The sequence below is a fragment of the Humulus lupulus genome, chromosome 1 (genome assembly GCF_963169125.1).
Source record: "Humulus lupulus chromosome 1, drHumLupu1.1, whole genome shotgun sequence".
In the NCBI taxonomy this organism is placed as follows: domain Eukaryota; kingdom Viridiplantae; phylum Streptophyta; class Magnoliopsida; order Rosales; family Cannabaceae; genus Humulus; species Humulus lupulus.
This window is the reverse complement of record NC_084793.1, coordinates 56,400,595-56,415,840: the sequence shown is the minus strand read 5'-3', so window position 1 is coordinate 56,415,840 and position 15,246 is coordinate 56,400,595. Positions and strand designations below refer to the sequence as shown.

Genomic DNA, 15,246 nt, shown 5'->3' with positions numbered 1-15,246 from the left:
TAATGTAATTAAAAATAAACAAAAGAGTTTATTTATAAACACCAGTATGATTTTAAACCTATTCATTTATGATTCTGTAATGCAGCATGAAAAAAAAACCTTTAAAAAAAGTTTAAGAATAATTATTAAAAATTAACATAATAAAATAAACGATTTGGTTAGGTTATACATAATGAATAAAATGACTATTTTGGTTGTTAAAAAAATAAAATAAAATGTGAACACATCTTAGGTAAACAAAGAAGCTTATTTTAGTGACAACTCAACTTACATTAAATAATATTGTTTATTTGCTTGTTTGATTGATCATTAAAATCATATAATAAACTAATTGATTTTGTTTAATTTATAATCTAATTACTTTAATGCACATATAACAATATAAAATGAACTAATTGGTTAAATTTGAAGCCTAAATTAAACTTGTTTGTATATTTTATTTTATTTATAATTAAAATAAATATGATAATACTGTATACATAACAAAATTTAAACAAAATGAGAAAGTAATAGATTTGGTTTATTATATTAAATTGTGCGTAAGAAATAAACTTATCCTGCAAAGTTTAAATCATTAGAATTAAATAATTACTAAAATAAACTAATTAGTTTTAATGTATTCGGTTCAACATAAATATACTTATATGAAACTACTAATCTTAGGGGGTGTTTGGTATGGGGTAAAATAAATGTGAGAATGAGAATCTAAAACCCTTCCTATGTTTGGTTCAAATTTTAAGGGGGTAAAGTTAATAATTTGTGTGGGCTCCACATGTATTTTAAGGGGTAAAGTGAATCATTTTGTACACAAGAGTTTAATATTACCTTTATCCTAAGTCCCTCTACACTTTCCAAAGTAACTTAACTACTCAAAATAAACACCCCTTAGTATATTGTGATGATAAATTATATATATTCAAATAAATTTGTTTATACATACTCAATAGAAGGCTTATAAAAAAAATACATAAAAAAAACATAATTTAAATATTTGTATGTTCTTTCTAGGCAATAGTGTACTTTACACAAAAAATAATGAGATTGTTTCAATTCAAATTTATAAAAATAAACAAAAGTGTTTATAATTATTCAGTAACTCAGAATTAAGAGTCTAACAGTTAATAAATATCGCTATTACTTTTGAAAAATTTTAACTGTCGCTATTGACCTAAACGCCAACAATTAATAAAAACTCAGTGCCGACAATTTTTAACCGTCGCTATTAATCTTTACTCAATATCGACATATATAAACTACCGTTATTGGCGTTTAATAACTAACTAGTGGGCCGAAGCCCAAACTAAAACCTATTTTCACTAAACCTAAAATATTCTTCCTCTCATATTCTCTCGTTTTACTCACACGCCGCTCGCTCACTCTCTCTCTCTCTCTCTCTCTCAAACGGTATTTCTCGCCCTCTCCTAGTTGCACGACCATGTTCTTCTCTTCCTCTCTCTACTCTCTCTGTCTCTCGTGTTTTGAGCATAACCCAACCGCACGACACCACCACCCTCAGCCGCGCAAAGACGGTTGGATGCACGACGCCACCAGCCCAACACTAGTGTTTTATTTCTCTTGCCCTTTGCGATCTCAAACAAGCCTCAATAAAAAAATGTTTTATTTTTCTTTTTTCTATTTTGTTTAGTTGAATCAAGCTAAAAATCGCTAATTTGTGGTGGTTTTTGGTTAATTTCGTTTTAATTTATGCATAAATACAAGCTTTATTGATGAGGCTCTTTGGAAATCTCGGGCCAGAGATATGAATTTCTTTTTTGAAATAATATATTCTTTTCGTATATTTCTTTTATGATGTATATTGTTGTGATTATAAATTGCATTGTTGAAATAAATGTTTGTCTTTTACTCTGTTGTTGCAGGTTGTTAGGAGTAGTTTTGGTATGTTTTTATGGCGTGTTTTAAGATGCAATTTTAATCTTTTATTTGGTTTTGTGCAATATTATGCTGGTATTTATTGTGTTTTCACGATTAAGTGTGGTTATGAAGAAAATAGCTTGAAATTGGAGGAAAAGCGCTTAATTCTTGAAGAAACGGTGTTAAACGGGCTAAGGAATGGAAACTAGGCGAAACCGAGGGTCAAATTGATGATTTGGTGAAAAGTTGGAATTAGAGCCGCAGCTCTTTGGTGTAGAGCTACAGTCCTAAGAGTTTCAGAGAAGAGAAAAAAAATCTATCAGAATTTGAGTTGCAGCTCTATCAGACAAAGCTGAGGCTCTATTAAAATCCGAATTAGAGCTGCGACTCTATCAAGCAGCACTGCGGCGCTACAAAATTCAGAGACGGAATCCAGATCGCAAAATGCACTAGAGCTGTGGCTCTATCACATAGAGCTGCGGCGCCAGTCCGTATGGAAGCCAAATTTAGGGCATTTTTCAAGGGCAATTTTGTCCTTTTGCACAGAATTAATTAGGGATTATAAAAGCTTTCTTAATGACGTTTTTAAGAGGAAGATTAAACCTAGGAGACGGCTAGAGGCACATTGTGGAGGATTGCAAGTGGAATCAAAGAATTCATCACAGTTTTCATCTTTTCTACTTGGAATTTTTTATATTTTTGGATGCTTCTTATTTCTTCTATAGTTATTATGAATTTTTTCATGAACTAAACTCTTTTTCGAGGGTGTTAATGGATTCTCCTGAACCTTTATTTTAAATTAATGCAAGTTTTATGATTTCAATTTTATCTTGTGATTTATTCAATTTGAATATAATGCTTGTGAATGATTGATCACCATTGACATGAAATATATGATTTTGATTCGAAATCTGAGAAGTGAGAAATGAATATGCTGTAATTGAATAAACATAGATTTCATATTAGGACGAGAGTACTTGTGTGGTCTGTGTAGTTTTAGGGTTGTTAATCTTAATGGCTATCTTATGTTTATTTATCACTGAGATGTAGAAAATTTGCATAGGATTGAGACTTATATCCTAGTACGAATATAAGTTATTATTGTTGACCTGCTATCACAAGAGAAAAATTGAATAATAAGATTTGTGTTAATGAGAATTAAAGAGGATGGTTGATGAAATTGATTGCCCTAGTTTTTAATCCATTGAATTTTTTTAACGTTGTTTATTTTCAGTTTTTGAAGTTAATTTCAAATTTTTGTTTTATAATTTTAGTTAATTCGTGAGACTCAATTATCGTTAGTCAAATAGAAACAGGAATTAAGTTTTGGTACTTAATATATAGTCCTCGTATGAACGATGTCACTTACTCTTTATTACTTGTTACGATTACGTGCACTTGCGTATCGATTTTACACACACAGGTGGTGCAAATGGAGGTGGTGTATGACGGATTGGTGTTTCTACGGGACTGTTCATGCTCTCTTTCTTTGTTATTCAGATCTGGGTTTAAAGTTCTCTCTCTCTTTCAGATTTATGTTGACAGTTCACTCTGTCTATGTTGATTTTGTTATTTTTTTTTCTGTTGTGTTGTTCAATTTGCATATTATATATATAGCATGTATTGTTCTATATTTGATCTGAAGATTTTATGTTGATGATCTTGTTTGATGAAGACGATGATAATTGGAAATTTATATATGTAATTGATATAATGATTTTTATATATCTTTGTTACTTGTTTAATTGTCACTAGTATATAGGATTGTGATATTTTTTTGAATGATCATTTGAATATATATTGATATACTTTATTGAGGATAATTAAGAAGTGCAAACAGTTAGCAATGGCTAACGTCGTCGGTAGCTTTTAATTAGTTTACTCTTTTATTAATTCTGATTGTATATATCTTGGTTTAGTTGTAACAGTATTATGTTATGGACTATTATTTTCGTTATTGATTGGTTAATCACTTTTTCCTTTGTATATAAATAGCCTTAATTAGCTTGGTTGTATCATTTACACAAGTTTATCCGATAGCACTCAGTAAGTGCTTTCTTTTCTTTCGTTGTTCTTTGCATTTCGAAAGCTTTTTCTGCTTTCTCAAGTTATTTTTAAATATATATATATGTATTAGATTGGTTTTTTTATTTTCTTTTAGTAAATTAGCTAGGTTTGAATTTGGGTTGGAAAGATATTTTTTTTGTTTAAGTTTGTAATGTTTTCTTTGACGAATGCGTACACCTATATATACTGCTATATGACGATTTTGGAGCATTAAATGATTAGTGATCATTCTTCAGTGGAAGGGTATATATAATATTTTGGAGCAATAAAAATCATATTTGTTTGTGTATTCTTTTCTTTTCTCTTTTAATCTTTTATTCATTATTTATTAGTGCAGATCTTTGAGAAAGCGATACTTGGGTGGGGATAACAGTTTTAATGACAAGCAGGAACCATGAGGAAAAGTTTTTGATGGAGATGATGGTATTTGTAATGCCCCAATTTTCCTAATATGCTTAGTGCCTAGATTAGGGGGTCGAAAGGCAATAATTGAATTCATTGTGTGTGTGCTTATGTGTTATGAGCATATTATTATGTGAATTATATTATGATATGATTATGCTTGCATGTTTAAGTGTATTAAATATACATGTGAGCCTGTTTCTTATTAGAAGGGCATTTTTTGTAATTTTGACCCATTGAGGGTATAATTATAAATATGTGTGATACATGATTGTGACCACATTATTATGTAGATATATTTGAGTTACCCGACACGAGGCGATCCTAGGAAGCTAGTTAGCGAAAAAAGTCACAACGAGATAAAATACCCAGCTCGGGGGTGAGCTTAGGGGTATTTTGGTAATTTGGCAGATTACCGGGAATTATAGAGTAACAAGAATTAATTGATGATTATTGGCTTGTTAGATTATTTGAGATTGCATGAGATAATTTGTGGTTAGCGAGAATTATGCCAAATGACAATTTTGTCCTTAGGAGTAACCATTAAGGTAAAAAGGGGCAAGGAGCATTGTGGTCATTTGATCACATGGATCAATTAACTAAGCCAACATCTGAGCTTAGGCTCATTCATGTACAAGGCATTTCTTTGAACTTGGGAGCACTTCTTTTTGGGGAAACACACAAGGCATATCCAAGCTAGGCTGAACTAGAGTTTGAAGGAAAAATTGAAGGGAGAATTGAAGCTTGCTAGAAGGCTTAGAGCTGCCAAGCTAGAGGTTCAACAAGGGTTTGGATTGGGGTAGAGGAATTCAGGTAACCCTCCGATTCCCTTAATCTTCAATGTTTCTTTTGGGGTCCTAGACTTGATTCCTAGTTTGAGTGATATGTTGTGTTTTGGGAGTTTTGCATTGGGTTTTTGTTGCCTAGGCTTAGTGTTAAGTATTTGAAGCTAGAAACACTATGTTGGGTTGATTAGGGGTCTGAAATTGTAGAGAAATCGTAGAGTTTGAGATTTGGGGAAGAACACCTAAGTTTTGGGCAGATTTTTTATTTCTGGAGACCTAGTGCGACCACGCTAGTGTCCCAGAAAAGGGGAAATTGGAATCCGATTTGGGGTCTCAAGTTGAGGGGCGCGGTCCAGTGGCTCATAAGCCCCAAACTTTCTGTGGGCGCGACCGGGTCCAGGGTAGGGGCGACCGCGCCAGGGGCCCTGGATTGCCAGTTTGCTGATTTTAGGGCTAGGCCCAGTGGCTCGTGGAATCTGACTTGGGAGCCCGCTTGGGGGCTTAGAGGACATTTTTAGCGCCCCCGTCAACTCGGAATCATGATTTAAGAGTTAGAGTTCGGTTTGGAACTCAGTTCTAGGGGTTAAGTCCTGATGAACATATATTGGTGTTGTGACTAGGGTTTCCGCCAGGCTCGGGTCAGGATTAGCGCTCGGGGTCATTTCGCTATTCGCATGAGGATCGAGGTAAGAAAATTGCACTTCATGCGTAAGATGTATGAATGGGGCTTGGCCCAGCTGAATTTTCATGAAATTGATAAGAAAATATAGGAACAAATAATTCCAACTTCAATGCTAGTTTTAAGTACCGTCCCATGTATGCATCACTTTTACGCTCAAATATATGTTATTTAATTAGATCCATGGTTCCTGATTTGAAATCATTGAGAATTACATAGTAGAATTGACATTATTCTTTTATGATTCTATGTGACGTTGTATGAATGGACTTGTGGTGCAACTTGTGCCACGTGTGCATGACCCATGCACACGTGGGGTATGTATGTTGGGCATGTGTATTCTTACATGATTTTAAGACGAACGTTTGATTGTGATTCTAGGCTCATTGTGAAGTACCCCACACTTTATTTTGCTTGGACTTGAGGTAAGAAAGTTTGCTAGAATTTCTCTGCATTATGTTATGATAAGTATGAAGTAATATGTCGTAAGAGCTAATATGTTATAAAAAAAAAAAGTATGAACTAATATGATTGCAAAAGTTATGGAAAGTATGAGCCATGGTAAGCTAAAGTGTTATGAAAAGTATGAATTACTATGTTATGATCTGAATTATTGTCTGTATGCTTGTATGGTGTATGAAAAGTAGTAGGTTGTTGGCGTGCTGAACGGATACAACAATGGAGTTACTAGGGATATGATGTAACTCATAGGGCGAATGTATCGAATGACATGAGACAGTATTCCTACAACTCAGTGATGAGCTGTTTCATGTATCGAATGTTATGTATTCGAATTAACATTTGTTAAATAGTGAGAATAGTCAGCAGTTGTCAATCCAATGATGGATTGAGTCATTGAATAATTATAAGGACTTAATTTTTTGAGTATCTTGAATATAATGGAGATTACATGTTTGTGTATTTAGGCAGTGACAGAAAATCCCAAAGGATGAGCTGATTTTAAACAAATAGAAATCTTCAAAGATTGACATCTGGATCAAGTTCCATAACTTTGGAGGAAACACATTAATCTGGAAATGTATTGGACATTTCAGAATTTTATGTTTCACCATAGAAGCTGAAATGTAACAGCTATTGAGCAATTAAATAGGCTATTTGATTTAGTTGAGTTCTTTGCCATTCTGGAAAAGGTTTTCAAACTTGAATAAACTACTAGTATCTCATTGTGAAAGCAATGGAGACACAACTACTCTAGAAGAACTAGAAATCATGAGAGGGTAAAGCACATGAAATGAAGTATCCTTTAATTCAAGACAATTTTACATAATTGATTTAATGATCTTGAAGATAGCTTCAAAATAGTTTCTTGCAAAACTGTTTACAAAGACTTTGTTAGACAAATTCGTTTAGGATAATGTGATTAACACATTGAGAGAGATGCCTCAATTTGATTTAGGGCAAGTGTGAGATTGTTGGGAATAGTGCCCTTAAAGCAATTGTAGTTGACAAATGTTTTAAATGAAATAAATAATTGAATTGAATTATTATATATATAGACTATGTCCGATATTATGTTGATAATATTAAGTAAATATCATAAAACTCCAAATTTATCTATGTGGTCTTAATCTCATATTGGTATGAGAGGATCGAGATTAAGATAATAAACTTGAAACAGTTCGCAGTAAAATAAAATTATGAAATCTTTAGATTAAATACTCCTAGTTCGGTTCACTAGTATTATGAATACAAGTGACCTAGATCTGGGTCACTAGTGTAGTAGGACACTTTAGTGAATGTACTTTATATATAGTGAGATATAGAACTGGACCAAATGTGATTTGTTAATACTTGTTTAAACATCGTTTCATAGTATTAGTCAAACACATCAAATGATGATAATATACACGATGATTTTAATCATGAGGTTACTATGAACTCCTATATATGTCATCTGATCTTTTGATTCATGCGTTAAGGTTTGTCAGAATGATCAGACTAAGAACAATTGTTTTGGGGACTCACATGTATATATGGTTGGGGACATAGTTTAATAATGGTTCCCTATTGGGTTACTATGAACTTCAGGGATTGTGTCATGCGGTATAATAGTATTGATAAAATATCAGTATTTTTTTTTATTTTATGTATTTAATTAATTAATAATTTGAAAATAGATTTTTTTTTTCAAATTTGGTAAGTTAGATATTACCTAAATCAATTCCTATCATCATTATGATTTTACTATCATATTATCATTATTATTATGAAAAATAAGGTAATATATAATCTCTAAAATATATATTATGTGATAATGAGAAACAAAAGAGTGGTGATTCAGAAAAAGTTTCAGAATTTGTCAGACAAGAAATAATCATCTTCTTCTTTAATTGTAACATTTCTCAAGATATAATCCAAGTTCTCATGTGTTGAGATAAACTTGTGATTTCTAAATTACAAACCCTTGTTCTCTTTATGCCCACACACATCTTGAGGTGTAGAGAACACTCTGGGAGATCGTGATTTGAGTACTCAAAGCGTTGGATAGGAAGATCGTTATATATATGAAAAGACTCAATGACACTTGATAGGCTTCAAGAGGTAAATATTTATGTTCTTGAATATTTGTATATGTCTGTTCATATGATATATATATAAGTATGTGTATAATTATATATATGTTGCATGATTAATGATATTGCATATTAATGGTTTTTGTCTGGATGTTTTCTTGAACATATAAATTGTTTATATGAGAGATTGAATTTTTTTTTTGTTTACCAACTGGGCCCACCATGCCGATTCGCTGCGCACTCTGATTGTTTTTCCAACACTGACTACCTCACAGAGGAGGATTGACTGATTTATGCTTTACTGGTTACCTCATAGAACTTCTTTACTTTATTTTTTTATGATGAAATATTCAGATAAAGTGTATGAAATTATGATATGTCTATGATATGCTATGTTTTAAGCTTATGTACGATGAGAATAGTCTTGTATTGTGCTTATGTATATGGTTGTTTCTTATTTGTACTTCCTTAGTGGGCTTTTAGCTCACCCCCCTTACTTTCCCCCTTACTTTCCCCCTTTCAGGTAGACAATAGGGTTTTTCATTGGCACACACATGGTGATGTGAGGCGTTTCTGGGTTTGAGTATGTATGTCGTGGGGCTCTGATGAACGGAAATCAATCTAGTTAACGTGAATAACATTTTTCTGGAGTTTACCTATGTTTTTCTTACGTTTATAGTGAGACTTTAAACTTTTATTATAAATTTTCATAAAAGACATTATACATTTATTTTTACATAAATAAGTTCATATTGCATGTTTTAATTAAGGACTAATTTATAATTATGGTATTTTCTTAACAATTACCAAATAGTCACCGATTGAGAAGATAGAAGTATAGGGCGTTGTTACACTTACCTTATAGAATGCTCTTTTAATTGGTAGATTTCTATAATTAGGGAAATACCCACCTTCCTTTAATCTAGTCTAGGTTCAAGACAATTCACTTGCATGCTTATCATGCTTGTCATGCATGTGCACACACACAATTATGCATGATCACTTATTTGCCATGCACTCTCACACACACAATCAAACACACTTGCACCCAAGCAAAAAAATAATAATTAAAATAATTAAATTAAATCAAATAATTATTCACTTAACATTTAAATAAACAAAATAAAACAATTAATCAAACAAAAAAATAAAAATAAAAATAATTTTGCTGCATATATTAAACACAAAAATACATAAAAATGCAAAATGAACTAAAATGATATATTTTAGACAATAAAAGATATAACAAACCATAAAGCATAATATAAAATGAACAACAGGACAAAATATAAGCATAAAAAAATGAATAAATAACATTTTTGCCCCCCGAACTATGACCTTTGTATGACAGTGCCCCCAAAATGATTCGCGATGTTTTAAATTCCCCCCGAACTCTTAACGTTAGTAATTTATGGGCATTCCGTTAGTTTTTTTTACAATTTATGATGATGTGTCATAACACATAAGATAGGCTGCATGATATGGCAATATATGGGTTGATGTGGTAATATAGAGGATTATTTGGCATTACACGTCATTACTGCCATTGAAACTACCATGAGAACAACGAATGAAGGCAGTAAGACTAAGGGTTTTCGTGGATCGATCTGATTAGTTTGGGGGCAATTTTAGGGCTTTTTTTTTTTTGAAATGTAGTTGCAAGAGTGAAGAAAACTGAATCCGAAGCCAAAGGATTGAATCTGAAGTTGAAGGAATGATCTGAAGCCTCTGTCGACGGTGATGGGGAAGAAGAAAACCAGAGCATTAAGAAAAAAGAAAGGACACCCAAAGGAGTGTAGGAATGAGAACGAGATTCCCTTTTACAGTGAGTATTTAATGTTTACTTTTTATTCTCTTTGATTTTGATTTTGTATTGGGTCAGTCCAAAAAACTCCCTTTTGATTTTGTATTGGGGTGTGCGTGGGGTCTGTTGTGTATTGTAGCATTAAGAAAAAAAACTCCAAAAAAATGAGGTTTTTTTGGTTGTACAAAATGGGTTTGGTCAAAGGAATCTTAAATAGTGTTTTTGGAGTTTTCCATAGTGGTTTGTTAGGTTGATTGGGGTGTGTGGGGTGCGTGGGGTGCGTGGGGTCTGTTGTGTATTGGTGCGTGTGTGTGTTTGATGCTTGATAACAAGTACTAAAAGCAGGTTTGAAAGCATATTTTGGGACCACCCTAACTTTAGTTATTCAGTAATTGTCACATTAAATGTTTTTTTTATCTAAAATTGTCACATTAAATGTTGTTGTATTTTGCAGACCCAAATTCAGGAATCTTCACTCTAAAGGTGTGTCACAGTGGACAACTCAAGCATGTAGGTAACATTCCAACCTACCTTGGTGGGGTTACTAATTTAATACATTTCCAAGATGTGGATAACATGATCATGTTTTAGCTATATGGGATTGCTAGAGATTTAGGTTTCACAAATCCAGAGGAGATTGCTTTTTATTTTAAGTGGGAAGGTAGTGTGTTAATGGAATGTGTAACTAGTGATGTAGTTTTACTTGAGAAGATTGGGGATTGTGTGAAGAGATGCAATGTTGTGGAATGTTTTTTTTGTCAACAAGAAGTGACTGAAACTCAAGCTTCAGTAGTAACTGGTGTGAATGAGGATGTTGAAATTGATTTAAGTGCTCAAAATGATCCTAGAAATGGGGTGAATGATGATGTTGAAACTGTTTTAGGTGCTGAAAATGATACTCAGGTTAATGTGAATGGAGATGTTGTAACAGATTTAGGTGAGGAAATAACAACACAATCTGATGGGGCTATATTGAATGAAGATGCATGTGGGAGTAAGCCTGGTTTGGATGGGCTTGGTTTGGGAGATGTAAGTGGGCCTGGTTTGGATGAGGATGTCACTGAATCTAGGCCTGTTTTGGATGATGATAAGACTGAACATGGGCCTGTTTTGGATGAGGATGTGACCAAATCTAGGCCTGTTTTGGATGAGCAAAATGCAACTGAAAATGAACACTCAAGTGAAGACAATGATTATGATGTAGATCCAGAGTATGCACAAAGTGAAGATGACTTAGATATGGGGGAGGCAGCTGAAAACCACTTGAAAGGATTAGGGAAAAAAGCCTATAGACATTGACATAGGAGATGTGGGTATACAAGATTCTGATAGTGACTTTGTTCCACAAGATAGTTCAAGTGAGGATGAAGATGAGAATGATGAGGAGATTGAGGGGATCCACAAACCAAACAAAATGTACAGAAAAACCAAGCTGCCAGAGCTTCCTCAGTTTAGGGCTTTAATTGACATGTAAAAACCAGTGTTCAAGCTCGGGTTATTATTTCCAAATGGGGCAGTTTTTAAGCAAGCAATTAAGGAGTATGCAATCCAAAATGGAAAGGACATTTTTTTTTAAGAATAATGACCCTCATAGGATTAGGGCTCAATGTAAAGGTGTTGGTTGTTCATGGGTTTGTTTTGCATCGAAGATTGATGACACCACCACATTTGTCATCAAAACTTATGATGATGAACACAAATGTGCTAGAAAGAATACAAATAGATTTGCAACTTCTAGATGGTTGAGTCGGAAGTACATGAATGAGTTCAAGATGAATGACAAGTGGGGAATCTCTTCTTTCATGCACAAGGTTAGTAAGGACAATGTCATTGAGATTACACGGGACAAAGCTTATAGAGCTCGGCTGATGGCAACTAGAGCAATTGAAGGGAGCTATGAAGAGCAGTATGCTTCTCTTTGGGATTATGCAGAGGAGATTAAGTGGACTAATAAGGGTTCAACTATTGAGTTTTTGACAGAAGTTGGTGAGAATGGTAAGCCACGTTTCAAGAGGGTGTATATTTTCTATGCTGGATTAAAAGTAGGTTTCAATGAGGGTTGTAGACCTTTAATTGGGTTGGATGGCTGCCGCATTAAAGGTGTACATCCAGGACAACTTTTAACAGCAGTTGGAATAGATGGGAATAACCAAATGTATCCTATAGCATTTGCTGTTATTGAGATAGAAAATAAGGATTCATGGAGCTGGTTTCTGGACCTATTGAAGGTGGACTTCAAAATTGAAAACTCAAACCATTGGAGCTTTATTACAGACAAGAAAAAAGGTTTAGAGCAAGCCTTGAAGGGTTTGTGGGATGAGGGTGTACCTGAGGCTGAGCACAGGCATTGTGCAAGGCATCTAGAGAAGAATTTCAACAAAGTTTTCAGGGATAAAACCTTGCAAGACCTTTTATGGAAAGCTGCAAGAGAGGTAACTATTAGGAGATTCAAAGCTATGATGTTGGAGATCAAATCAATTGATGAGGAAGCATACAACTAGTTATTGGCTGCAGGTCCACATCACTGGAGTAGATCACACTTTAGAACTCAACCTAAGTGTGATATACTTGTAAATAACATGTGTGAGGGATTCAATGGTATAAAGTCAATATTGGCAGCCAGAGATAGACCAATATTGTCGATGTTGGAGCGTATTAGGATGTACATGATGCAAAGGCTCACTAAAAATAGGCATTCAGTTATAATGTGGGAGTCTAACATTGCACCAAGGGTCGCAACTGTTCTTGAAAAGAACAAGGTAGAAGCTGGAAGTCACATTCCCACCAAAGGGAGTGAATTTATGTACCAGGTGATGAACATGTACGGGGGCATGTACTCTGTCGATTTGGCAAATTGGGTCTGCTCTTGTAGAAGATGGGAACTCACTGGTATTCCATGTAGCCATGATGTTGCTGCTATTTGGCATAAAAGAGAGGATCCAGTGACATATGTCTCGAAATGGTATACCAAGGAATACTACATGAATGCATACTCTCAGCAAATTTTTCCAATTAGGAATCAAGATGAGTGGCCTAGAAGTGGCAAGGTTGGAATGATTAAGCCAATTGGGACGACTCAACCTGGTAGGCCTAAGAAAAGCAGAAGAGTTGAACTTGATGAGTTGGCTCCACCAACAGCCAAGAAATTGAAACGAAGATATGTGAGAATGAGATGTTCTGGCTGTGGTGCAATGGGCCACAACTTCAGAACTTGTGCTAGAAACAACCTCAATTCAATAAGTTACTATTGTATTATTTGCATCTAGTTTGAAGGATAATGTTTGCTTGTTTTTGGATTGATAAAAAGATTTGTTTTGGTAGGGAAAAGACAACCCCCCAGCTGATCCTGGTACTTATGCTAGAAATAGCAGTCAGCCAGAAAATGCTTTAGTGAGTTCAGCAACAAATGTAAGTTCTCTACAAGGAATAATGCCACCACCTCAGGTATCTCCTAACAACTTCAAATAATGCTCACTGATTTCTGTTATCTGGTTTTTATCATTTAAGCTACCTGATTTGCCTATCTTATTTTGTAGCAAGTTCCATTCAACCCACCCCGGCAAGGTAGCAACACAGTTGCAACAAGGACCAAACATATTTAGTCAAGGCGGTATCTGATTTTTTGATTGACAAGCAGTGTATTGGATAAGTTTGGAGCTAAAAGTCAATTGCTATGTCTACTTTTGTCTTTGTTTTTTTATTAGTCCCATGCTCACTGAATACCATTTCAATGTATTTGAGCAAGGTTGTAAATTTGTTTTAGGATCACTAATGTACTTGAGAAAGGTTGTAAATCACCAATGTACTTGAGCAAGGTTGTATATCTGATTTAGGATCACGTTTTGTACACCAGATACTAGTTTACTGAATGAAAATGTTGCCTCACTTTTTATATTATTTTTCTGGTTGTATTATGCTATTGGAAACCTTTTTTCAATCAAATTTCATTACAATTAAGCAACTATATATGCTACTAGATATCTCATAATCACTAAAAATACATCACAAATATATATGCTGCCAAATATATAAGATCCAATAAAATACATATACCATAAATGATGTTTTTCTTCATTTCTTCAACACAGTTACATTTTTTCAGTTAAAGCAACAACACAACAATTACATTTCACCATAATGTCAAGTACAAAACAAAAGATAAAAGTACAACAAAAATACAGAGACCAGTTTTGACATCCTCCATCAACATCAAAATTTTTCCAACTTGTTCTTCTCTTTTCTCAACCAAAATCTGTTGTTGCAAAAGATTACCTTCGATCTCCTCTACTCTTTTAAACAACCCATTATCATAATTATGTCTTTCACCACTAGGAGGGTCTATCCAATGAATAAAGCCACAACCGTCTCTCTCATTTCTCTGTAAATAAAATACAGAGTTAGAGAAGTTTAAGCCAATCATAATCAAGAAAAATAATTGAAACAACAAACCTTGTATCTTGGGCAGCCATAGAACCTTCTCCTCGAATTGTATATAGTCCACGTTATGCCTAGTATGGCCTCACATCCACAACGACAAAGAGGGGGACTCCCTTGAACTTCTCCATACCTTTTTGTCCTAGAATATGCCATTTATGATGCTTGATGAACACAAGTGTTGAAGGGATAATTAAACCTAGGGTTTGAAGAGAAGAAAATCGTGAAGACGAGGGAAGAGGGAAGACAATAATGGTAGGCTTAGGTGTATTGATTTTACTTTCAATTTTTCAACCACTATACACGTATTATGCCACATCACCGAGTAAACGGCATAACTGAATGGAATGCCCATAAATTACTAACATTAAAAGTTCGGGGGGAATTTAAAACATCACGAATCATTCGGGGGGCACTTTCATACAGAGGTCATAGTTCAGGGAGCAAAAATGCTATTTATTCTAAAAAAAATTACATTTTCAATCAATATTGTGTATTCTGAATATTAAGGCATGTCTTGTCAAAACTTACATTGTCAATCAATATTTTATATAGAAAAATAATAATAATTTAATGTTGGAAAAAAAAAAACAAACCTACCATAATTAAAAAAAAACTATATAGTCTAATATTTATGTAATTCCGGTATGAAATAGGTTTGAATATGTA

The 15,246-nt window shown here is 33.8% G+C and overlaps 2 protein-coding genes across 2 annotated transcripts; one reads left to right on the top strand and one right to left on the bottom strand.

Annotated features, from left to right (window-relative positions):
- The first annotated feature begins 11,651 nt into the window (after positions 1-11,651).
- On the top strand, positions 11,652-12,644 carry LOC133815009 (uncharacterized). Its single transcript, XM_062247906.1, has one exon. The coding sequence runs from the start codon at positions 11,652-11,654 to the stop codon at positions 12,642-12,644; it is 993 nt and encodes a 330-aa protein (XP_062103890.1).
- A 1,628-nt stretch (positions 12,645-14,272) lies between these two features.
- On the bottom strand, positions 14,273-14,733 carry LOC133815003 (uncharacterized). The gene is made up of 2 exons (XM_062247901.1): positions 14,593-14,733; positions 14,273-14,521 (listed from the first exon to the last, which is right to left on the bottom strand). The coding sequence occupies exons 1-2, from the start codon at positions 14,731-14,733 to the stop codon at positions 14,273-14,275; spliced, it is 390 nt and encodes a 129-aa protein (XP_062103885.1).
- Between the last annotated feature and the right edge of the window lie 513 nt (positions 14,734-15,246).